The sequence below is a fragment of the Gossypium hirsutum genome, chromosome D05 (assembly GCF_007990345.1).
Source record: "Gossypium hirsutum isolate 1008001.06 chromosome D05, Gossypium_hirsutum_v2.1, whole genome shotgun sequence".
NCBI lineage: Eukaryota > Viridiplantae > Streptophyta > Magnoliopsida > Malvales > Malvaceae > Gossypium > Gossypium hirsutum.
The window spans coordinates 11,394,491-11,421,706 of record NC_053441.1 but is presented as its reverse complement, the minus strand read 5'-3'; the positions used below and the strand labels follow the sequence as shown (position 1 = coordinate 11,421,706).

The 27,216-nt window shown below is 32.1% G+C and overlaps 3 protein-coding genes across 4 annotated transcripts; 1 reads left to right on the top strand and 2 right to left on the bottom strand.

Annotated features, from left to right (window-relative positions):
• Nucleotides 1-4,906: 4,906 nt before the first annotated feature.
• On the bottom strand, nt 4,907-5,994 carry LOC107906136 (uncharacterized). The gene has a single exon (XM_016833018.2). The coding sequence runs from the start codon at nt 5,723-5,725 to the stop codon at nt 5,111-5,113; it is 615 nt and encodes a 204-aa protein (XP_016688507.1). The 5' UTR covers nt 5,726-5,994; the 3' UTR covers nt 4,907-5,110.
• Nucleotides 5,995-9,766: 3,772 nt separating this feature from the next.
• LOC121217710 (uncharacterized) lies at nt 9,767-10,946 on the top strand. Its single transcript, XM_041093722.1, has one exon. It carries the CDS (start codon nt 10,094-10,096, stop codon nt 10,703-10,705), a length of 612 nt encoding a protein of 203 aa, XP_040949656.1. The 5' UTR covers nt 9,767-10,093; the 3' UTR covers nt 10,706-10,946.
• A 675-nt stretch (nt 10,947-11,621) lies between these two features.
• LOC107906138 (homeobox-leucine zipper protein ATHB-15) lies at nt 11,622-18,581 on the bottom strand. Of its 2 annotated transcripts, XM_016833020.2 has the most exons (19): nt 17,990-18,581; nt 17,149-17,895; nt 16,764-16,923; nt 16,457-16,557; nt 16,275-16,365; nt 15,981-16,076; nt 15,779-15,892; nt 15,614-15,697; nt 15,357-15,512; nt 15,176-15,250; nt 14,917-15,023; nt 14,640-14,832; nt 14,167-14,352; nt 13,939-14,019; nt 13,669-13,803; nt 13,251-13,576; nt 12,775-12,880; nt 12,081-12,230; nt 11,622-11,945 (listed from the first exon to the last, which is right to left on the bottom strand). In XM_016833020.2, the coding sequence occupies exons 2-19, from the start codon at nt 17,355-17,357 to the stop codon at nt 11,799-11,801; spliced, it is 2,517 nt and encodes an 838-aa protein (XP_016688509.2). In that variant the 5' UTR covers nt 17,358-17,895; nt 17,990-18,581; the 3' UTR covers nt 11,622-11,798. The 2 variants fall into 2 exon arrangements, with proteins under 2 accessions (XP_016688509.2, XP_016688508.2); XM_016833019.2 differs by having other exon boundaries at nt 17,149-18,579.
• Nucleotides 18,582-27,216: the final 8,635 nt, after the last annotated feature.

Below are 27,216 nucleotides of genomic sequence, written 5' to 3'. Positions count from 1 at the left end.
CCGTACAAAGTCAAGAACACCTTATCGCCTAGCTGCTGTCCAAAAATCAGCTCAATCGAACCACAGATGAACCTTCGATCGAAGAGTTGATCACTGCTGCACCAAACTTGAAAAACTGAAATTTTCTTCTCTCTTTCTCTCTGTTTTAATTTGAGATATTTTTTTTTTTGCTCTCCTGCTAAAATTTTTGCCCAACACCCGTTAAAAAAACCCCCAAAGTGGCTTTTTGACAAAACCAAAGAAGGGACAAAACATTATAGCATAAAATATGGGTTTCCCACATAGTGGGACCCATACCCAACATTCTCTACTATCAGTTTCAAGAAAAATCTGCTTGAAACCATGGTCTCAAGTGAGACTCAACTTATCGAAGGTTGGCCATAGTTCGGATAGAAGAACTGTAGCGACCCCGATGCTGTGAGAGAATCCCAATATCCACTCACTTTTATCATCTCGAAAAATACCCCCAACTGAAGCCATAGAACTTGATTGCCCATTGTTCTTTCTCTTCTCGCTTCTTTTTTTTTCTAAGACGGGCAAATAGCCATTGGAAAGTGGGATGCAAACTAAAAATTGGTAAAAATATACACCTAGTGCCAAGCAAGTGACTTACTTTAACATAACTTAAGGAACTCACTTCTTTTAATTTCTTGATTTGATTTGTGGTTTCTGATGATGTCCAAAGAACCTGTGGAAAAATGACAAAAAATATTTACAAATCAATGATTGATTATCTCTCTCAGTTTACTCATCACTTGACAAAAGTGATATGACAAATAAAGAGTTGACTGCATGAAGTACAGGAAACAAAAATGCACCAGAATATTTCCAACAAATTCAAACTATATTTGATTTAAAAGTAATGCATCGATAAGTCATGCACACAATAACTTAAGAGAATTTAAAGAGGATATAGGCCTCCAGGAAAGTTTGATCAGCATGATGAAGGCATAGGAAAAGTAAAGCATGGGACGCAAATCCATCAGCTAAGTAATAATTTGTTTTAGTGATCTTTGGTCTGACTCTCGAGATAAACAATGTGACCGTTTTCTTTTCCTTGTTTTTTAATTGTTTTAATTTCTAATTGGTAAACCCTTTTAAGATCTTGAAATTAAGATATCGTACGCCTTCCATTTGTGGATAGCTTTATATATAGCTTGAAATGTATATTGTGATAATACATACACTAATACTACATATAATATGTGGGTTGCAGATTTGAAGCTTGTTTTAGATCGATACAAACAAATGAAATTTTAATTTGATCCAATTCTCACAAATTATTATTACAATTATTGATATAATATCATTTTATGTTTATATATTGCATACAAAAATACTTATATTTATCAAGTGTAAAAATAAATTGATGTATTTATATTTTTAAATGTGTATGATTAAAGCTTCATGTATAAACATTTGAACCATAATTAAAATTTGATGCGTATAATCAAAGTTAAATTGCACATTAAATTAAATTTTATATATAATTTTAAGATTTATCCCAAAATAAGAATAATAAATATTATTTGGTCTAACTGAAAATTTTTAAGAAAGATTTGTATCTAGATTTTGTTTTTCTTAATTAGAATGGAGATGCAAGGGGAAGTTCTAAGCTTAAATTTTCTTTGCCAACTTAACCATTAAGGATTCTCATGTTGAATTCAAGATCCCCAACAACCCCTAAACTTGCTTCTTGTTGAAAAAAGGGCTACCTATTAGAAGGCAAATTGGATTCCAATTTTGCTCTCTCTTTTGAAACTTTATTAACGGCTACTCACATTTTTCTCTTTTAGGAAAAGAAAAGACTGGATTACACCATCATAACAACAACTTTCCATACTTTAATTGTCAATTACCCAATGTTGTTCAATATTCAATTAAGTTTATTTGTGAAAAAAACTGAGTACAACCCATTTACAAATATATAAAATCAATTCAATACAAATCACAAATAAATTTAATATAAAGATAAACTAAATTAAAATCAATCCACTAAATTAAAACTCACACATGGTAATAATGTATGCTGAATTAAAGATTCCTACATGACAATTATATATTATAAGACTCAAACTTGAATAAATAAATCTAATGTCTCGTTGATGAGTAGGATTACGTTTAAATAATAAAAAATAATCATTTGTTCTAGAGTTAGGTCTAATTTATTGGGTTGGAAAAAAATATCCTTTTTTATTGTTTATCTATAATCCATAATTTATGTAAAAACACGAGTTTAGAAATTTTTTTGAATTATTTTTCATCATATTACTAAATCATCTTTAAAACTAATTATAATTTAATTTAGAAGTATTAGTTAAAAATGTTGTACTAATTTTAAGATAGAGTTATTATTTTGATAGAACTCTAAACATAAAGTATAGAAAAAAATTGTGATAACTATAATTATAATGAGTTAAAGTTTGAGGTAAAAAAAAGTTTGTGTTGTTTTAAAATTGTGTTTATTGATGTAAAATAGAATTATTACTTAAATAGAACTCTTAGCATGTTAATTATCACTTAAATTGATGTAATATTAGGGTCATATACTAATTAAAATTTAAGTTTAGCTTTATAAATAGTAGTTGGTAATTAGGCACATTCAATCAAGTAGCATCCAAGAAAAAAAATTGGAGATATGTAGCATTAATAAGTTAGAATTATAAAAATGAATGAAGAATTAAAGCCATGGTTCTTTGAAGATGCAATATTGAATCATATTTGAACAACAATGGCATCAGAGAGTGATTGAAGATTATATTACTTGATGATAAGGCAATATGATATTACGATATTATTATTTAAAATATTTTCTATAAGTTTATATTATGTGAAGTAAGCGCTCTTAAAATCATTTTTTTTATATATCTATTATTTGTTTGGTGCAAGTAAAAAATATTTTGTGAAAGTCAAATTTCAATAATTATTTTTTAATCACTATTATCAAATATGTTTGTTAGTTTAGTTTAAATATATTTCCTATTTATCATGAACTATTATTATAATTAAAAATGATAGGTAATAACAACTAAAAGCATATGATTTAAAAATTAATTAAGAATTAGCCTTAGAAATTCTATATAGTAAGAATTTGAGTAATGCATTATTCCCATATAAAATATGACAAATTTTCCTAAAAGAAATTCCAATTAATGAAAACATTTTTAGTATCAAGGTACAGTTATTGGACTCTGATTTTCTGGTAATTTGTTTTGGATGAAATGAAGCAATCATTGATTTATAAATGCTAATTTCTTCAAGATCCTCGACATTATAGGTTGCACTCTATCGTCACTTATAGAAACAAAATAGTGTGCATTATTATTTATTAAATATATTTTATAAAATTAACAGTTAATATTTTAATCAAAAAAATTTAATTTTAAATTTAAAACCCTAGTAACTCTTAAAAATCATAAATCTTAAAGCAAACAAATAATAAATTTGTAGTAAGGAAAACGATAGCCAACTTTTCTCCAAACATTATCAGTTTATATTCATTGGAGAAATTGCCATAGCTTCATACATTTCATCTAAAACTTTTGGCCTTGATTTTGAGAAGGCAGCCGTTATTTTCTCCTTGTATCCATGTTTTTAATATAGATGGAGCTTTTATTAGAAAATTGATATGACTTTACAGCCATATGCTCATTACCTTTGGTACGTTATGGTTGATTGATTTGTATTAATCCTACCGCCAAATCTTAATTACTCAAACTTGACGTATTTTATTAAAACATCACCTCATGGATTTGCTCATGCATTTTTCTCAATGATTTCGAACTTTATTATTATGTAAAAGGTTTGTTTAAATTTACTTAAATTAAATTATTCTTTTTCATCAAAATTTGGATTAAATTTGAATTCCAAAGTGTTTATGATAACACTTGTGATTAAAAAAAAAAACCCCGTTTGTGTGCATTCCACGTGTTTGGCTCCACCTCATTATTATTGTTTTGGATAGTGGCCACTCCCTTATTATTTAATGCTTGTTTAATCATTGTTCATAAGTTAACTTTCACAACCGTTTGAGTCTTAGTTCGATTGGTATCGACATTGTTGTTAGTTTAAGAAGACGTGAGCTCGAACGTGCCAAAGTACATTTTGTCCTCTTAATTAAGAGTTGAGAGAAGTTATGAGTAATTGTAAACATTGTACAGAAAAAGTTACCATTCACATTGAATGAATGGATCTTACACATTTAAATAATTTAAATAAGTGATTATGATTGAATTAGATGTTAATGGATGAAAAAGTAGTGAAATAGACACTAACTAAGTTAAAGAAAAAAGCGAGGCACTTTCCTCAAAGTGGGGTTCATTTGATTTATTTATGCCTTCAATTGGTAGCTGTTTTTGTTTTGCACTTGGAGTTTCATGGCAAACTTGAGCTTTTCTTCATCGGGTTCTCTTTTTTGGATATGTTGCTTGCGTTACAAGTGTTTTAACTTTTTTTAAAGGAGAAAAAGGGGGCGCATTGAAACAAGGAATTGTGGTGTTGGATGCAATATTTCAAGGCACCGGAGATTGAAAACCCTGACCAGTTTCTCATGTTGGTTTTAACACGAGGCCAAAATTACTGATTTGATAGTTCAAAAAATGATTGCCTATGATTGGTGTTTAGTACGACGATTCTTTATTTTTTCAAACCTCATATTCTTTTCTTATTTACGTTCGTTAGTGAATCTGAAGCTAAACAATAAATCTTTGCATATAGTTTAAGTTAGATAATCTTGTAGATAACATTTTAAGGGCAAGAAGAAAGCGGGAAATCTTCGATCTTATTCATGCAAAAAGTTATACTATGAACAAATATTTGCTTTTACCAGGAAAATTCGTTGCTATCATCTCATTTCATGCCATGAAATTTAATTTACTGAGCCGATAGAATCCATCAATACATAATATACTCAACCAATCGATTAACATGCATTTGGAACGACATATGCGTCGGTAATAGTGGTTTCCCCATAATTTTCTTTTATTTGTTTGATATATTATCTACTACAGATTCAAAATCCCAAAAATTAACCACATATAACATCCAATCGGGAAAATGATCTTAAACAACACAGCAAAGGAAGGAGTTCCCTTATAACTCAGCCAATCTCTTACTTAGTTTGTTGCTTTAAATCCTTGTAAAACCTGTTAATGAAATCCTCAGCAGCCTTGTCGACGTAGTCAGCGTCTTCGTCCATATCCCTCAAAGGAAACGGTGAGTCCATTATTCTGAGTTGCCTCGCCAATGGGGTTTGTCCGAACCCTGGTAACATGGGGGAAGCAGCAACCACGCTGTTGTTGCCGTCGTTCTTGTTGATCATCTCCAAGGCAACCTTAAGGGCGTTCATGGTGGCCACGTTGTCGTCGTCGAGAGTAGGAGGCGCGTGGGTGCAGGCGAAGAAATGGTGGTAGTAGCTGTTTTTCTTCTTGGCGGCGAGGTTGAAAGGGAAGATGTAGTTGGGGGTGTTGCTGCAGCTGAACTCGTACTCCTGGACTGCCGTTGCAGTCGCCTCCGCCGTGGAGGATGATGAAACCTGGCGGTTGCTGTGGTGGTGGAACATGAGGTTGCCAATGGCTTTGGCACCGGCGATTTTGCCGCGTTTGAGCATCACGTTAAGATCAACCATGAGCTTCCTCTTAGATAAAAGACCTTTCCTCATCATGAAGAGAACTGCTTTTACAATGCTCCATACTCTTTTGGTCATGACAGGTACGTTCTGTTCCATTTTCTTCTGCCTTTGCGTTCCTTTTTCTTTCTTCTTTGTGGTTTGAGAGAGAGACAGAAAAGAGAAAGAGGAAATTAGAATTTGTTTGGGTTAGACGGGGGGAGAATGGGGTATTTAAAGGGGAAAGAAATAAATTAATTAACACGAGGTGAATTGTAATTTTAAAAGAAAAGAACCTAAAAAAGGTAAATGTGTGTGCGACTCAATTCAATGATCCCATCAGACATATAAGCAGTAACTCCATGAGTTAAGTTTCCTTTCAGACACTACAACCAAATTGAACTCATATGGAGGATGTTGTGTGTTATTTTGGGGGTTTAAGGTGGTTGCTTTGGTGATTAATTATGTGGGTTCAAGCTGATCTGAGTTTGGGGATGATGAAAAGTGCCATCTAGCTGTTAGACCATAGTTAAAATTCACCAACCCTTAGTTAACAGTACATTATAATCCAAGCTGGTAATACTTTTTAAATTATTTATAATCAAAGTATACAACCATAACTTGCATTATATTAAAGGAGAATGGATTATGCATAAGAATCAAATGGTGAACCAACAAAACTAGAACTCCCAAAAATTATTGTCTTTCTATCAGTATCACGTGTTTCTTTCCATGGTCCATTTTTTTCCTTTTGCTAATATTATAGATTTATTATTACTCTATGAGTTTTTTTTTTAGCTTTATTATATATTTGTTTATATGATTTTATATAACATTTTTTTTATAGATTTTTATTTGGCTATGTGTAAATTTATAGTAAATCATATAGGGTTATACAAATAAATATATATATTTGCTTATTGTAAGAACTTTTAATTTTTAATAATTTTTACGTAATGAACTCACATGACTCAATTCAATGATGCTATATAAATTTAGACATTAAAATTCATCCCACTCATTTATGAGCAAAAAAAATATACTATTTTAGGAAACAGACAAATCATTAAAATATTAATTATTTAAAAAAATTATAAAAATATGTATATATTTTAATTTTATATGATTACTTTAATCAAGTTGATGCCACTTAATTAAAATATTATAATAATATAAATAATCATATGTCAAATATAAATATTTCTGTTTATTACAAAATAAACACATGACAGAAAAAAAAACAATCAATGTTCTGTAAAGAGAATACATAATGTGCACATTTGACATTTTACCAAATTTATTACTTTATATTTGTCCGAATAAACAAATAAGGAGTTGAAAAGAAAGCCAAATTTGAAGCAAGGTATAGGCTGCAATATATATATTCCACTAATATCCCCCAACTTTATGCAAATATACAATTTCAACTTTAGGCTAATCAAACAATGTATAAAAAGGTAGGAAGGGTATTTTAGAGAAGACAATTATAAAATTGCAATGCCCTCCTTGGAATTTCAACCATCCAAGAAGACTTTCAACGCATGATGGAGTTTCCTTAGCCTATAAACAAAGGCAAAGCAATGGCTTTTAACAAAGCAAATGTGTCTCCTTTTTGACAAAAACAAAATAAAATAAATGTGCAAAGACTTCAATTTCATTGCGAGATTTGTTTGTATTATCAATTGAAGGATCGACAAAAAAACGTGCGGGTGAATTAGATCGTTTCTTCTTCTTCCTTTCATATCACCAAGAACGTACCAACATTGTAAGGTTGTTCGTCCTCTTGCAATTATTTAGTATTTTACAACTTTTAATGCTCACTTTGCAGTTTGCACCCTCTTTCCTTTTTCCTTTTTGGGTTTTAAATAATTATAAATTAACCACATTCTTAGCTGTAAAATTTTGGATGCTTTCGTTTGGTTTGAAATTAAATTTATAATTTAATGATAAAATATATCCAATGGACTATAATATATAGTTGTGTACGATACTTGGTACATTACATATATGTAGACATGAGTTTTATAAAGTAGAAAATATTATGATACTTCATTCACTCATACATACCTTGAATTTTGATAACCCATCGCTTTACTTTTGACAACAAGGAAGATTCATTATAGGCTAAAGATTAAAGATAATTGTATATATAAACCAACTAAACTAAGATCTGGGTTGTAATGGCTCTGCTTTTGACTCACTGCTGCATTTGGTTTCCTCGTCCGACCATGAAATCTATTATATAATAAGCCTGAGATGTAGAGCGATGGGAATATTAATGCATCATGTTGAACATAATTTTATTTCAGTCATACATAATTTTCACTGCCTGCTAATGTAAAGAGAGTTAGCAGAATTCACCACAATGTTAATTTCCCATTTTAATCCAATTAGCAAACAATAAACTGCAATATCTTCTACAGATGCTCGGAGAAATGGACAGATAGTTTCTACCAAAATAAGGTCAAACTCGAACTTAAATAATAAAAATAAAAACTTGGTGGTGAGGATAGTAAGACAATGATGTTTTTCAGTTTTTTTCCGTCACTTTTTTCCCTCTGTTCAAGGTATTCATGTGTTGGACCAAGTTGGCCCAAATTACGAAATATTCTTTTTGAAATCCGAATTAAGCGAAATGAGTGATAAACAAGGCACAGTTCGCATGGATGCTTCGTACGTTCACAAGGGCTGCACTCACTTTTATAAACAGATTAATTGCCTTCAAGGGCGCAGCGAAATAATTAAAGCTTTGGTAAGTATTCTTCCACAATTTTACCCACAGATCAATAAATTTATAACACTTCAAATATATGGTTGTTTCTTATATATATATATTTACATTCATACACAAAAACCAGAGGTACATTAGATCCAAGAGCTCTTAAACGTATCTTTCGAGCTTGGACATTCTTCAACACCAAGGATATAAGTATTATATTGCCCTAACTCAAAAGATGCTATATCTTTGCTTATAATAAACCTTTCTTTGAGGAATCTTATATTCATGGGAGAGGTCACCAAAACAGCCCCTCAAATTGTAAATGCATGCATGACCCAAAATTATTTGGACAATCTCAATGCTTGACAAAAAACTAGAGTCTTCACAAATACAAATAACCAAAGGGGGGGTGGCCGATCGCAATGCCTGAAAGCTAATTATAAAACTAGTCTTTTCCACGTAATTAATTTGGTATCAACTCACTGTCATATTCACATGTGGCTGCTCATCTACAACCGCGCAAAAATTTCCACCTTCTAAAACTATTATACCCAAACCCTAAAACTTCTTTTTAAAATTAAGTCCAACTCTTGGCCAATTGGAACCCACACATCCAAAGGTAATTAATTTCAAATGTTTTTCAGATTCCTTTCCCAACATAAATGTGAATTAATTTATCATATTACTTCAACTACCTTCCTTAATCTCCTACTCCCTTTTTCTCTCGTGCGGCTATTAATTAGATTTAACAAATAAGGACATTCGTATTTGGTTATTTAGCTTACTGCTCCCGTGAAGCTCTCGGGTTGTAATAGTTTTAGGGATCGATTCATAATACAAAAATGTCTTTGTTTTAATATTGTTATCTCCAAAAAGCTAAGGTGGTTGGGGCTATAATATGCATAATACCGTTAAAGTTTAGGCTCTCACGTGAATTTGCAACTCTTTCTGCATGCTTTATGGAAACAAATTATTTCAATTTAATTTTGGTTACAGTTTATTGACACATATATTACAATTTTGATAGGTAGCAATTATAATGTAAGCACAATGGTTTTCATCTTCCACATAGCAGCACTTCATGGCATATAAAATTTGTTTTCTTTCTGTATAATTTTGGAATAGACATGTTCCCAACAAAATTAAACATGAAATTATAGGTTAATTTTCTTAATTTTTGAAGTCTTTATGCCTATTTATTCAAAAAGAAAAAGAAAAACTTCACTCACATCAAAGTTAGGGTTCTCTTTTTCTTTCTCCAATAAACTTGATATAATTAATTGCATCGCCTGATGGTGACCCAACCCAACTGCCCCAAATGGAACAGTAGTGGTTAAGATGAACACTGAAAAAAAATATCCTAAAAACTTTTCCATGATATGAAAACGATGGCTCGTCTCCTCTCTCTCTGAGATTAAGATAAACAGTTAGCTTTTAAACCCAAAAAGTTTAATGCAAGTTGGCATATTTCCTGAAAAATCTAGCATGTTTCTAAGGCAGAACTGGCCCTTGTGTATGTAGATACAGACATGTGAGTCCACAAGATCCACACATACTTTCACTGTTAATTGGACACGAAAGGAAGAGTTCCCACATTCTATAAATAACATAGTTTCAGACACTTAACCCCCTATCTACCGCCATCTGAATTTTACAAAGAATCTTTCAACCTATTCTCTAAGGTTTTTTATCATTATTACTCGGTCGTTTCATACGAAGTTTCCCAATATCAACACTTTGGGTTTTTTTCCTTTTCGGTCTCTTTCAACATGGCACCACCTGGAGAGGCTATTACTACCACTTACACAAGCAGAAACAACTTCCCGAAGCCACCAAAACTCTCAAACGACAGCCTCCACCGTACCGTATCCGATATCACCTTCCAGCTGAGCAAGGAAGTGTTGGATAATTATAAAGAAACAGCTGCGGTGGCAGTGGATGAGAAACAGCTGCCGCCAATATCGGAAGTGGAGGATGCAAAGTGCGAGTGTTGTGGGATGAGTGAAGAGTGCACCCCGGAGTACATCGAGCGAGTCCGGAACAAGTTCTTGGGGAAATGGATATGTGGGTTATGTGCTGAGGCAGTGAAAGAAGAAATGGAGAAAAACGGGGGCAAGATAGAGGAAGCATTAAGTGCACACATGAATACATGCGCTAGGTTTAACAAGTTCGGGAGGGCATATCCAGCTCTGTTGACAGCTGAAGCCATGAGGGAGATTTTGAGGAAGAGTTCGAGATCGGAAGGGAAAAGTCTTAGGGCCAAGTCTTTTAACCCTAGGGATAGATCACCAGGAGCTCAAAAGAATGGTGGGATCGCTAGGAGTTCTAGTTGCATTCCAGCCATTACAAGGGAGATCAATGATCTCACTCTTTCAAACTGATTATCATATATTGTTGTTATAGCCCAACCTCTTCATAATATAGAACTTTTCCTCCCCCCTTGTGCCTAACGTTTTTTTCTCCGTAAGGACCAAACCTTTTTTACTCATCATCATACCAGACAGTTTTTTGGGGTTTGGTCCAAAGTTCTATAGATGGAACTCAAGTCAAGGAGAGCTATTTTTCTATCCTAATCCTATTGGTTTTGTTATTTTGTATAATATAATCTCTGATCTTACTTTTCCTTCCCTTTTTTTTTGGTGCGACGTATTTCTTATGACAAAGAATTTTAACCACCTTTTATCCAAGGTTTTTTTTAGGGCAGGTTCCAATTTTTCTTCTTTTGCACCCCTTTCGCTTCACCGCATGGTAATTACCTTGAGAGCTAGATTTTGTTGTTAACTAATATTTGTGGAGAGTCGGCATCCTTTTACTGATATAGGCTCAAGCTTTTTTTAACTACTACTTGTTCTAGCAAAGCAATTGTAAGCTTGCATCTCGTTTCAATGTAATAAATCCTTAAATGTTCAATAAATGTCTGTACCTAATTCAAAATCAGGTAAATGAAATTTTGTTAAAGAATAAAACAAAAGGTTAAATGTTATCGTAACTTTCTGTTTTGACCGGACCGACTTCACCCAAAAACCATTCAACTAACTTTCCAGTTGCTAAAACTAATTTGATGCATGACTGATCGGCTAACAAATTTTCAACTGATTCAACCATCCAACAAATACTAAATAGTTGTGACATGACTCCCGACCCAGAACCAAAACCAAAAGCATATTTCAGCTTGACTGTTTGAACATTGGTTCTTTCAGTGGACTTGTTGGTATCGGATAGGACCAAACCAACCACAACGGACCTAACTGCACTCACTATAAAAATCCTTGACAGTGAAAACGGTTACACAAAATGTAAAATCAACTGATTGGAGCATAAGATTGTCATAACATTAAGCAGTCGTCTTAAAAGTATAGAGGAATAACAGACATGATGATTTAGCATAAAAAGTTTTACGGACTACAGATAGATAAACATCAAGCCAACAAAACAGGATAGGATAATTTGTCTCCCCTTTTTGGGGTGAGAGTTTTAGACAAAAGACCAGTTGACAAACATAAAGCAGATACAATGAGCATTCTCTTCTTCGTTCAACACTTTCCAAGCTACTGCTCTCTCATATGAAACGGGTCTTCCCATGCTTGACAAACAGATCCCACCTTGTAGACAAGCAAAACCCTAACCACCACCAAAACAAAACAACCATGTCAAAACAAAGCATACAAGCCGGTTCAATCTAGTTATACATTAGTTGGTTTTTTGTGTTTGAAGCTGATGTTCACTCAAGTTAGAAATCAGAACAAAATGCTAGACCTGCTGCATTATCTGTGGGAACTCCGTGCAGAGAGTCTTTCGTCCGTGTTCATCGAATATCTTTTCCAAAGTCAAGTCCTGCAGAGCAACCAGGGTCGTCTCCAGCATGTCAAGGCCAGCCTGATTTGCAAACGTAAAAACCGGCAAAGCCTGCAAAAACAACTAAACTTTCAAATATATGCTACGACTGACATTTATAAAAACATAATGACCAACAAACGAAGAGAAAGGGTATCCAGACCAACACTAAAATAAATAAATAAATAATACTGGCTGCTAATTCAAAGAAAAACCTCTTTAACATGAAAAATCATACAAAGGAAAAAGGCTCCAGGGTTTTCATCCTCTTCATATATTACTTGTCATTAAGAAAAAAAACAAGTTTCATCTGTTTTTATCATAAATTGTTGCCGCGTTTGTCATTTTTATTGATTACAAACATGATTAAGGTCTTATATAGTAATAAAAATTGACACGTTAATATTTCATGTCATTTAGACACATTCCTATAATTCGGTCATTCTGTGTTTATCATTTCCATGTCAGTAAATTGTGCAGTGTTAATAAGTGCCGGTTCTAACAAAAACAAGCAGCGTTTACCGTAAAGGTAAAATCATCCTCTTCAAAATATACAGGTTCAATTCGATATGGTGTCTGCCACCAAACTAATTTTTTAATAACACCAGATACATACCTTGAGAGAACAGCACATGATAGCATCGGAGTGATGCCACAGGGTCTTAAGGACAGATTCACCCCCTTCAGTGCCAGATTTGAGCAACTCTACACCCATGTAGACCCTGCAAAATAATAGACAAATCATGCATTGTTCAAAAGGTAATGGCAGTCATTCCAATCACAAAGATCAAGCGCATGCAACACTTTCCAAACCGATGGTATAGGATACATCAGTGCAATAATAGCAACCAAATTCAACAAGTCGGATTCTCAAATCTACCATTAATAAGGGTGAAACCATAAGAGACCAACATTAATCGACTTCTGATCTAAAACCACACAAGAAAAAGTTCAGGTACTAAAAACCCCAGACCAAATGTCAAGATCTAGAATTTGACAATATCCCGTTCGGTTGAAACCCCAACTCAACTTAATATCAACAAATTACAAGGAATAAGTTTCATTCTGGAAATAAAAGGAAGGTTGAGGTACCTATAACTCTGGCAGATCCAACGAGCAAGAGTCTGTGCTTCAGGAGTACCTAACGGGGTGCGGAGACCAGCACGTGAACCTGAATATGAAGGAGAAAGTGCCAATGCCACCCTCTGAACTGAAGATATAATGCTACGCACATATTGTCGGGCCATAGACGCAACATGTTCTTGCAGGTGGCTCTCAAATGCAAACTCAAATGCTATGGTCATCACAGATCTCATACAGCCACCAGCAGCAGAGTAATCATTAGATGCTTTATTTCCAGCTGGCCCAATCTCAAGAGCAGAAGCAAGGTCAAGAGTCCGATTGGGACTAGAGGCTTCCTGCATCAATTTCCAGTGCTTATTAAAAAACTTCACAAAAGATACAATATAACTAAGAAAAGACCACACTTAACATAGGAAAAGATGCAAACCTTCCCAGAATCGAGAGGAATTATACGAAAACCAGAAGGCAAAAGAGGTGCATCATCAGCAAAAGAAGCATCGATCGGAGCAAATATAAGCTCGGCACAGGTGCCCACAGCATTTTCATCCATTCCACTGCATAGCTATAAAACAATACCACAGTAAAGTAAATCACGCAAGATAAAACTTTAAAATAACAACGATAACGAGGAAAAGTAGAGTAACAGCAATCAAGAAGCCGCTGGCAAGCAGAATTAAAAAAAAATAAGAACACTTACTTGCAGGAGGAAAACATCTCTTGGCATTAGTGCATCTTCAGGAGATTGTGCAATTCCCTCCAATTTAATGACCTCTAAGAACTAATAATAGTATAAAAAAAGGTCACGGAATATTCAAGAATTATAAGCTCAAACCGAAAGGCAATATAATCAATTCACAAAAGCTGAAAATTTGAAACTAATAATATGCAAACCAAAAAAAGTTTTGCCATCAATTCAACTTCTTACCTCTTCATGTTCGACAGTATGAGCCAGGGGAAGTATAACTTGACTGCCAAAACCTCCTACTCGAGATCCACGTAAGCTACAGGGACCAACTTTAACAACTGCAGCGGAGTAGGCGTCGATGCTGCTGTCAGCCCATTCTGATCTGTGCTCCCGCAGGAAACGAAGAAGAATAGCAGGAGGTACATTCTAAAAGAGATACACCGGAGGGCAAAAAGGAAAAGGATGAAATTACTTAGCAAAATAAAGACGTTGATATAATAACTGCAACAACGCAAATGTCATATAATATTCAGATACTATCAAGACTTTCAGTTTTAATGGATGGGAGGAGGGGGAAGGCCCTCCAAAGTGAGCATCACACCATGAACAAGCACAAACCGCAAGACAGTACAAGTTATAGGGAATTAATTAAAAAAGGTATAAACTTCCAAAAATAGTTCTTCCATCAGTGAAAGCATCTGAAGCATCCTCACCTGTAAAAGCATCGAGGCCTTAGCACATAACACTGCATTGCTGACAGATGGAAATCCATTAGCAAACGAAAGATTGAGGCCCATTAGCTTGTCTGGAGACGAGTTCACAAGGATTGTAACATCATCCATGCCATCATTTCCCATCATTGACCAACCCTCATCAGTGAACCCATTCACAGCATCATTGAAACCCCTATTGAATCATCTAACAAATTATCACTAGCATATCAATTGTAACATAAAGAAAACACTTCACAATAAGCACTTCAAAACTAACCTGCTCAACCTCTGGCTAAGAGCCCGTAAAGCTGCTGGCCGTCGTCCCCAACCAGTCACATTAGACTGAGAAACCTCCTGAGCTATCTGCCTCAGTTGTCGTAAAGCCTAAAGAAAAATCAGAAAAAAAGAACTTCATCCCTTTTTCTAAAGATACAACTATTGAAATTTTGAATAGACAAGCCTTCAAACAGATCCAACAGCAACCAAAAGAAAAACAGGCAAAACTGTTACAAGCTAACTGGAAATATAAATCTTACTGCCATCGTTGTCTTCTGAGCAAGCACTGTTGATGATTCATAAAGTGGGCGCAACACTTCAGGCACACTCCATGGCTGGTTGATAAGAAACATTCCAAATTAAGTATCAAGTTTAGGTAACATATATAGCTTAAAACATTGAAGACAATTTACAGGCAGAAAGAAGGGAAGAGATGTATACCTCCAAATCCATATGATCAACAATATGGATGATTGAACCACCCCCTTCACAAGGTCGAATAAGGTATCCACTTGGCAACATTTCTGCTCTCACAAAATGCTGCACTGGAGGCATGCTAGGGCCATTTTGAGTATTCTTCAGAGATCTCTCACAGACCTATGCATTAAAAAAAAGCATTTAAGAAAATAAAAAAGTAGGTGCATCTGTGTCAATCATTATTTAGTACCCAAAATAAAACAGGTTATCAAATCACATACAACGAGGCTTCCATCTTCTAGAACAGAAGTATAACGCAATAACCAGAAGTCACGAGCAGGCGCCAACGTCGTCGGCGCATAGAGCTGTATCAAAAAAAGTAAAGTGATCATTAAAAAACAATGTAACAATGAAGCCTGACAACCACAACAATAATGATCACTGACCTGCATGTACAGCAGCTCAATGGTTCCACCATTGGCAGTAGGCAGCACATTTAGAACATCCACAGCTCGGCAATCGTGGAACCACGAAGGCCTATCCTTGAGGAGTTCCGCAACCTGGAAGGGATGTGATTATTGAACTTTAAAGATCAACTACCATGAAGAGGAAGTTTTAGCAGGCTACTGCAAAGACAGTTATACTTACTCTTGTAGGTTCAAGACCCACAAGGCCGCAGGCACGTGCTGCCACTCCAGGGCAACCATGAGAAATAGCAATGATTCCTATGGAATCCGGACCAGGCTGTTCCAAGTCAAAACGAGATAAGAAGAATGATTAAAAGTCAAACATTGCTGCTAAAAGAATCAACTTGGAGGGAGCCCACAAAGAAGCTTATATTTTATCTTGAAAACAAGTTCTACTTGAATTTTATGTTAATTTGTAGCACGAAAGTAGTTAATAAAAAATCAAATATTAGGGGGTGGTGAGGTCATCATATACCTTCATTCCAGGCATTTGGACCCACTCTACAGCAGTTCCAGTGGCCTTCGAAAGAAACTCTGCTAAAGTCTCTTCTGCAATGGACAAAAGCCTGGGAAAAGAAAATACAAGCATCAGTTATAACCAACAAACACAAACACTACAAAATTGCCAAAAAGCATGATGAAAGAAAAGAACCAAACCCTGCAGGACTAGCATCTCTTGGAGGATGCTGATGTGTTTCACGTTGTTGACCACTCATCACTGCCGATTCACAGCTAGGATCTTTGGTTGCAAGTGTAGCCTGTAGGAAAACAATCCGACCCTTCTTTGTCAGTTCCGATGTTAATGAAGTTCATCAAAAGTAGATAAAAATGCATACTCAACTCCAATTTAGATGAGTTGGCAAACAGTTAAAACTTCTAAAGTAGATAAAAAAATACAAAATCTAAGTAAATGAAAAGAACCACAAGTAGAAACCCAGCAGACAACAAAAGCATAAATTCTCACATTCTGAGTATGTTGGCGAAAGCATCCGTTTTCATAAACTAGCTGTGACACCTGCTTTTGCAACCTATCATTCTCCTCCATCAAAAGCTTGTTCATTGCTGTCAGCTTCCTATTTACAGCTTGAAGGCGTGATGCCTCTTTTCTTTGTTTCTCTCTACATCTGACAAATCCAACACATAAAGAATCAGATGTATTATTAATGTTAAAATTCGCATTTCACCTGAAAAGAAACATCTGACCAACCAAGAACAAGATAAATACTAAAAAAATCCACATTTCATTACTTGCTTCTCATTCATTTCTTGAATCATTAAACTTAAAACAAACTCATTGAAGCAAAGAAATTTGTTTAAAGCAATGACACTAAACAAAACCAAAGACAAACCTTCTATTTTGGAACCAAACTTTGATCTGTTTAGGTTCAATGTTGGAGAGAATAGGGCACTCCCTAATCAGTTGCTGACGACGAATAGAACTAGGCTTGGGGCATTCATGATAAAGCCTTTCAAGGGCCTCAACCTGCTCAGGCGTGTACCTTACATATTTCCCATTATCCAGGCTCCCAGGTTTACCATCCTTGCAGGACATTGCCATCTTTTAAGCTTCAACCTCAAAATTTTTCAGTTGCCCAAAAACCCCAAAAAAAAGCCACCCCCTTTCCTAAAACCACACAAACTTTGTAACTTCCTTTTTCCTTAAACTGCAAGCAACCGCAAAAAGCGATTTTTTTTACTTGAACCTTGTTTTTTTTTCCCCTTCTTTTGCTCTTAACTAGGTTTTCTTCATAAGTGCGTGAAATCTTAACACTTTGGAATTGTTTAATGCTTGACTGTGAAATGTTAAGGATGGTGCAAAAGAGAAATGAAAGAGAAAAGAAGAGAATGACAGAACCCGACAAGGCACAACGATACCCTGACTGGGTATAGATTTAGCCTTGGACCTTGCTTTTTTTGGCACTCTTTGAGGACAGCCCCAACACCGAGAAAAATCTCGTAATATCTTTCGAGATCAGAGCTTCCTTTCCCAAATAACCGATCTGATTCCCTCGACCATTTCTTTCCGCCAAACAAGAAAAATAAAAAGCTATGGTCTTGGAGCGAGTTACCGATTCGAATCTGCCAGCCTTCCGATTCTGAGACACCAAGACATCACCTTTAAAGCTAAAAAGACCTAAAGACACAAAAGAAACGTTTCAACACTAGACCTTTTTTCAGGATTTAAAGTACCTCTTCTTTTTTTCTCTATCTCTCTCTGTGGAAAACAGAGATCTCCCCAGTTTAAATCCAAAGAACCACCTTTAACGGAACCGTTTCACCGGTCTCCATTTCGGTGAAGACCCAAACCGTCCCTAACCTCTGAAACATAGTTTCTGTCTTTCGGGTTATTCGATCAACCAAAAAACATAGCTTCACTTTTTCACCATCACAGTTTTTATCTTCGTTTTTCTGGAACACACACACAAAAAAAAAGGCAGAAACTGATTTACAAAACAACACCAGAAACAGATTAAGAAAAAGGAAAAACAACAGTGGAAGATATTGTTGTTGGTGAATGGTTTATGGTGGTGTGTGAAGGAAAAAAAAAGAAGTAGGAATGGGCAGAGAGAGAGAGAGAGCAGTGCTTTGATGGGCTCTTGCTTTTGCTTTTGAGAGGGTTTTTTATTCTTTTTTCGAACTATTTTGTATTATTTGGTTCTTACATCAACAAGGATTTTGATTGGTTCATCACTTTGGGCTTCTTTAATGTGAAGTGAAACAGAGGCAGAGAGAAAGAGAGTCATCTACTCCACTGTGCAGAAGTGCAGACCAATGGCGGTAATGTATGAGAAATTTTTTAATGTTTCTTTTTTATTTGTTTTATAAGGGAAAATGACATTTTTGCCCCTTTCGATTGCTTCAAACACAATACTGAATACTCTTTCTAATTATAACTTCTTTTGGCAGGAGATGTGCTTCAGATTACCATGTTGCCCTTGCATTTATATGATAAATTATTCTATAATTACATAAAAATTAGAAATTTGACTTTCCCAGATTTTCCTTTTCTTTTTTGACATTCAAGTTTGTTTCTCTAATCAATGAGGTCTCGTTTTGGTGGTAGAGTTAGGTTTTATGTTGAAATTTTATTATATGTATTTTATATGCTTCAAATAACAATTTTACTTACCTAAAGCTAAGTAGAAATTTATATGAATTTATATTTAATTATGTTTTTTTATAATTGTACTCATAATTTAATAATAAAATAATACGTTATGCATTCTCGATGTAACATTACGTCACCTAATTAATAAGTAAAATAGAATAAATATTTGAAGACTTATAAATAAATGTTAATAATTGTATTTAAATATAATTAAAATTATTATTTTATCATCTAAATCAGCACAATTGTTAAAAAACTTGGATTGAGTTTTTTTGAAACCTTGAAAACAGTCCATAGAAATAACTAAACACAAATATATACATCATTTATACCCATAGAACCTTATTTCGATACGTTGAGAAGTAGATGAAAAACTAATAATTTTAATCATATTTAAATTGTTTTTCAGTATTTATTTATAAATCTTTTAATTTTTATTTTATTTTATCTTATGATGAAATAATTTAATGTTATTAGATTTATATATTGATAATGAATCGAAAAATATTCCTTTAAAAAATTGTGTTTAAAATGAATCTAATCTTAATATCAAAACTATTTCTAATAGCATTAAACCTCCCTTTAGAAGTAAAATCACATCTTTTGCTACTTTTAATGAATAACAAATTTTGTCCTTTCCAAAAAAAAAAGGTGATTTTAACAAAAACATTATAAAAAGATTGGATTTTCTTTTACATGTGAATTAAACACAATAAATGAGTAATACTTTTCACTCATAAATAGGAAGATAAACGTGTGTTAGCACGCTTGAATTTACGTATTCTTGCTCTAGCAATAATGTCAATGACAACTTCATATTACTTTAAAAATACTACATTCTTCAAACGACATGAATATAGAGTATTTTAAATTTATTAAATAAATTTTAGTAATAAATATTTATACTATAAAGACTTAAATTACATTCGGCTTGAGGTTTCAAAATTTAATAGATACAACTTCATAACTGAATTAAGAATAGGATTACTTTTTTTTTTCTTTATTTCATAAGTACAACTAATTTATGGGTTAATATTTTGTTCACCACTAATAAAACTGTTTAACTTCACAAATAGAATTTAGTATGACACCTGTTTTAATTTATTTTAATTGTTTTTAATATTCCCTCGTGATAAATGGCAATGTGTCACTATTGTTTATAGAGTTTTTTTAGCTTTACCAACAGTGCATAAAATAATTTTTGGTAATTTATTAGAAATAAATTAAATATATATTTAAGATATATATATATACTATAATGGTTGCGAATTTTATGAGTTAATTGGCGACGAAAGAAAATATATATATTAATAACATTTGAAGTTGTTTCAAATTCTTTATCTACATGTTAGAAGATTAATTCGATAAAATATTTCACCAACAAGTAACAAAGTTTTACGTTTCACCCAATATGCATAAGAATAAGGTAACATGCTCTGCAAAACATTCTACAAATTTACATTTCGGTAATTTTATCATCACAAGTAATCTTATATTCTTAAGACTAAACACTTCTTAAAGTTAAACGCTGCTATGAAAAAATGTGGTAGAAATTAAATCGTCGAAAAATATATTTAAATAATAAAAATGATGATTTTTTTTTTCATTCAAAAAATCACTTATGCCTTAAAACATTAAAAAGAGTGCAGTGGCAAAAGCGTTAAAATAAGAAAAACAAGGGGTAAAGGAAACACAGGTGGAAATCAGAGTATTAAGAGGGAATGCTTAGATATAAGAAAACAAAATAATAGAAAAAATACAGTAAGGAAAAAAAGAAGGCGAAGAGAGGCGTGGGTCAGAGAAGACATCATGATGAGCGTTTTGCATGCGTCTCGATTTCCAAGCTTTCTCTCCCCTCTCTGTTTTATTTAATACAACTACTTCACCACCATTTTCTTTTTGTTTCTCTAGAAAAAATTCACTAAAAAGGAAAACTAAATAATTAAACACCCTCTTTCCTTTTATTATCACAAAAATCCTTAATTTTTAAATAAATGCAGACGCATAAATTATTCAAGAATAGAATTCAAAATTAATGGTGAATTTTTAAATGTAATTTTTTTGTCACTGCTTTTATGGATTCAATATTTGTCATCTATTTTTAAATTATTTCATTATTATATGAAAACACCACAATTAATAAGTTGTTTATTTTTATATATATATTCAATTTATATACTTCTATATATAATAATAATAATTTTAAGAAATAATACCATTTTTGGGGGAGGGGGTTCGAAGAAAATAAAACCAGTTAGTTAATAATTGAAGGAACTTAAATTTTAAAGGTCACGAATCATCATCACATAACATGACATGAGATTTTGTTACAAAAATATTTTACATTCTTTATAACCTAATCTTTGTTAAATTTGGAGAGGTGCATTTAAATATTTATAAATGTGGTATAAGAATCAGAAAGGAAAATTTACTCATTGTTTATATGGCGTCGTACTTGAATTTACTTTATTTTTTTAGATAATATTATTTTTCTAAAATATATTATTTTTAAGAATAGATAATATGTGCTCTAAAATAAACTAAATTTTAAAATGAGAATTCATACCTGAATTATATATGATGCCACTCAATTTTATTGCTTCAACTTTTTCATTAAGCTAAAACAAAATTAGCTATTTTTATGTCATATTTAATTTAACATTATCTAATTTAATAAGTTTGACAGATTTGATTTGAAGAAAATACCTCATATCTTGAAAACATTGTTAATAACATGGCATAGCTTTAGGAAACTTGCGAATGAACGTTTCACATTATTGATTAACTTTTGGAGCACACAAGTTTCAGTCTCACTATATCCAACTACAATATTTGGTTTTTTTAAGGTGGGTTTGGATGTGCGATGCGGTGCGTTTAGTTTATTTTTTATCTCACGCTACAGTATCATTACAGTATCTAATCTCACCGCTACCGCTATTTTTACACTAACCGCAGGTAAAAACACCGCCTATCTAAACTCACCCTTAGTTTGTTTATTGTGTTTCATGATATAATTATTTAAATATATATTTATATTTGTTTTATAATCCCATATTTGTAATAGAAAAAAAAAAGTTAAAAATATACGTAGGAGACTAAATCATAATTGACTAATAAGAATCCTAGAATTCTCAAATTTTGAAATAACTTAAATGTAAATGGATTTCGATTCCAGAAAATTTAAACTTAAAAAAAAAACCTTAATAAATGTAAAATTATTACAAATTTCGTTGACACAAAGTGACCCAAACCTGTCATACTCGATTGCCACCTCATTGATGTGATTTGTATTTGAATTTCAATTTGTAATTATAAGAATCACTTCACTAATTTAATCACCGATTTGGAATATTTTTATTAATTATAAACAGTGGTGTTTACTTAATTGTGAGAAAAACATTGAAGAATTTTGAAATCATACATTTGAATCTGATTATATATGTTCAGATAGAATCATAATTGTAATTGTAAGCCTGTTTATAAGCATCTAACAGTGATAATCTTGGGAGATTGTACTCAACTCCTACTTTAAAAAGTTAACATAGTAATATTACTATAATTTGTATTTGATAATTTAACCTCGAATAATTTAGATTGTTCCCGAAATGTTTACATTCGGTTTTAATCTCGAGTTTTTTATCTTTTTACTATAAGTAGAGCCCTAACAAGTTCACGGAGTTTTGACGGGAGCACATAGGTCCACCAAGGAAATGTTATATCATTTTGGTCTCGACAGGGTTCAAACTCGAACCTTTAAAAAGGTATTAAAGGTAAGAACACTATCACTTGACTAGCCGCCAGAATGATAAAACATTTCTTTGGTAGACTTAGGCGCACTGAAACTTTTTGGACCCGTTTGACCGTTTGAGCTCTACTCGGAGTATAGAGATAAAAAAATCGAGGCTAAAACCAAGTATAGACTCTCCGGGGACAATGCTGTAGAAACGAGGGGGTACTTGCTTTGTAAATCAAAAACTATGGTAAAAATAGTGCTTGGAACCGTGACCACAATTTTAACCACAAAATCAAATGTGTACAAAATTGATAATGAACACCAAGATTGTTTATGTAAATTAACCTCAATCTACATCTATAGGGTCTTGCCCAAAGCAATGATTCATTACCTTTCTTATATAGTACAATCAATTATTTAAGTTCTAACACTAATCTAACTCTCACCAAATTAGCGAACTCACTATTGTACAAATACTATATCACTCTCCCTCTAATCTTCCTCTTAAAAATTTAGTTTTGCAATCCATGAGACTCTATTGTAACATTGTTTGCTTACAAAAACAATACACGCATAAAATGTTCCTAACTTGAACAAATTTATGCACTCCCAATCTCTAGGTCTCTCCATTCACTTTAACCTAGATAAAACTTAAGTTTATATACTACTTAAGTTTTACTTACATAAGAGTTATAGTCTAATCACTTTCTTGTAAAGTGAAGCTAAAAATCAGCATAGAATGATAATTCCACAAGAGTTCTAATGTAATCCAATGTCTTCAACTATAGAAAGTGACATATATTGACTCGCAAGTAACCAAACTTAAACCGCAATAAACCAATCTCTAAGTTTTCAATTTCAATTCAATTGGTCTTTATGTTTTGGACTTTAACTTGTCCAAATATTCTCAAAATAGACAGTTCAATGTTTTTCTTCTAAATTTTATCAACTCTGAAAAAAAAACAAGTTCGGTAATGAAACGGTGCCTGAAGATGTGGCCATTGTTTCAACCACAGAAATAGTAAGTTTTTTTTTTTGCCTCCAAATGCATCAGCAAATACCAATTGTTTGAAGTCTAAGTCAACTACTTAGAGAACGACACTTCAAAAACTTTTATCATTAAGTGAGTTAATCTCCCCTCAGCAATAGGTTGGTATATCGAAGACAAATTCATATACAAATACTATTTAAAAAATAATAAAAAGAACTCCAGTGATTATAAAATGTTTAGCCATGAAATTCATCTGAACATAATATATACGTATGGTATGGTGTATGGCTATCGTTGGAGGTGAGCGTATGAACGAATTGAGTTGATGGGTGTTATTTTATCATCCTAACTTAATTTGAATTGTTTTCGAATTGAGTCGAATGAGTGAAATTGTTCGAGTTAGATTGAAAAAATTAAGATATTAAAAATGTTAAATTAAAATATCGTTATTATAACTAAATTCATGTTAGATCACATAGATTTGAAATAACATATATTTGAAAACTTTTTCGAAGCAAATTAAGAAAATAAGAAGAAGACAGTTTAATATGATAAACTTGAATCATTAAATAACTTATTTAGCTCCCAAATTTATTATTTTGGAAAATTTTTAAAATTTTAACTTTCTTTATATATATTCTTTAGATTTTTTAAATATATATTTTAAAAAATCTAAAATTTAGTTTTTATAAATATTTTAAAAGTTACAAATTATTTTGAGTTTTTGAAAAATAGTTTGATTATTTTGTAATTTTTGTTGAGAAAGAGACAAAATTGTTTATTTTTAAAATTGACAGAGATTAAAGTGATATTTATACAAATATGTTATTTAATTTGTAAAATTTAACTCAACTCGAAGTACTTATTTGAATTGACTCGAAAAAAATCAAATAACTCAATTTGATCAATTTAAATTTAAATATTTTATTTTTCAAATCAAATCAAATGTTATTCATCTTAATTACCGTATTTACGCGATAACCCTAATGATACGGTATAAAATAATCTATTAAAAGGAAAAGAAAGGATGATGGACGTGAGGGATGCGATGGGATGGGGGTGGGTGCCTGACTGTGATGGAATATTTGTGAGGCAGTGGGTACAATAAGGCGTTACCAGGCCTTATCGCTGAATGCGTCTTTGTCTCTGTCTCTTCTGCTATTTTATTTTATTTTCCTTTTTTCCATATAAAGCCAGAAAATATTTGTATTGTATTGGCTTCAGTACTTCACAATTTAAAGGTCAAAATTATAGTTTAATACATGTAAGATTGTGATTAATCGCATTTTCGGAAAAGTAAAATATTGTGATTAAAGCATAACTGTAACCTAAATAACACCGGTAGCTTGCTGAAAATTTTAAATTAATTAAAATATTTTTCTATATTTTAAATAAGTTTGATAATTCATAATATATTTATTTGATTTTAATAAAAAATGTGAAAAAAGAATCAATCTTTTCTTTAATCAAGAATTACTTTTCTAAGACTTGAAAATTTTGTGATTAATATGAAAGAGCAAATAGCAAATCTATTGTATGATAGTTTGAATTAAATATTTTCTTTTAAGAGTTTTAATTCCAATTTTACATTCATCTTGGTATAGTATTATTATTTTTTATATATACAACATTTTATATTTAACCATATAACTTCTTAAAATTATTTATATTTATATTCAAAGTAATTTTTTTAAATTTGAATAGGGCTGATTTTGCAAGTATTTTTAAGGATAGATTTGTCGTTAATCTCTCTAATTCAGTAAATGCTCAATTCTTTTGTTGATTTTAATTGTGATTGTAATCACGCCTATAGATATATTGTGAAATTGTGACAAAATCAATTATCAATGTACTGAATATTCTATTTATGAATTTTATCGTCCACCGCCAATAAAAAACCACATTTAAAAAAAATCATAAATTGATTTATATTCTATGTGCTGCCTTAGAGCTACCGTATGCATGCTGTTGGCATTAGACCTTCGAATCAAACATTGTGCTCCCGCTTAAAAGAAGAAAAAACACCAAAGGTTTATGACATGTAGTACATTAACCTGAAGGGATATTTCACAAAATGGAATATATGTACATGTTGTGAATGTAGGTTTAGTTTCATAAAGACTGTAATAGTAGTAACGATAGAGAAGTCAAAATCTACCAACCTAACCAATAATGAAGAGTGTCATAATTCATACTAGTATTTTTCGTACATAAAAATGCCCCACAAGTATTCATTGTCCCCTTGCCTTATTTGCAAATCAAAGATGGATACTTCAACTTTTTTTCACCCATCATTTTGTTCATTAGTTATAGTAGCAAACAACCCCCCCCCAATAAAAAAAAAACAAATAAATAAAACTTGCAATCAAGCTCTCCCTTCATGCAAGTTTTCACCGTCCGTTGAGACAAGCCTTCTTCTTTAAGCATGAGGAGCACGTATTGCCCAATTATATTTGGCCCTAATCCTTCAATTTTTCAATTTCAATTAAACTTAATTGCAAAATTTAAATTAGATATTATAATTATTTTTAATGGTCGAATTGTTATATAATAAATAAAACACTTTTATATGACGATTTAAAATATAATATGCGAGTGAGCAAATAAAATTATTTAAAATATGATAGCTTGACAACGACTCCGGAAAAAACCTTCATAAATATCACATTTTAATAATAAAATAAGTATTTTCATTGAGCTTTGACTATCTACATCTATAAACGGTGTGAGTGATGAAATTTGTGATCAATAAACTTTACTTATTTTTATTGTTTAATAAATTAAAGTATGAATGGTACTTTGAAATTAGTCGTATAATTATTAATTTACTAGAATTAATTAAAGACATCTAAATTTAATGCACTTGCAACAGCGTTTGTTAGTTTGTATTTTGACTCCAAAAAACAGCATATCCTTGTGATCAACCATTTGGATAAAACGGATATAGTATTTGAATTGGAAATCATTAAATTGAAAATGATGCTTCGTATACATTAAGTCAATCTATGATTAGTTAGCCGCAATTTACACAGCTTGGTCATCACCATTGAAGTTCTTATTTTTAACTTAGCCCCCCGTTTTATGTTTTGTATCGATTTTTATATAAATTAAACCAGCCTATATCTTCTAGAATTCACGTCCTTTTCGTTTTGGAAGTTTTATTTGGCACGAATGAAAGAAAACTGAAAGAGTAAAAATTTAAAAGGATGAAAAATATATTTTTTTATTGATGTGTTTTGTAGTAAAGATGAAAAAGTAGAATTTTTTTTATATTACTTTGTAAAGTTGAAAAGTAAAATAAAATAAAATAAAACAATTGGAAATTGTATAATTTGAACTAATATACAGTTCTCTCTCATTTTCTTTCCTTTTATTATTATAAATTGAAAAAATTAATTTTTATGCATTAGAATAAAATATGGTCACTTCTCCTGTTATCTTTCTTCTCGCTTTTTCTCTTAACTAAAGACACTCCAATTTTATTTTCTTTCAACTTTTTTACTTTCTTTTCTCATCTTTCATTTTTCCACCCAATCAAACACATCTTAAATATTTACCCATGACCGAAATTATTAAACTCTTTA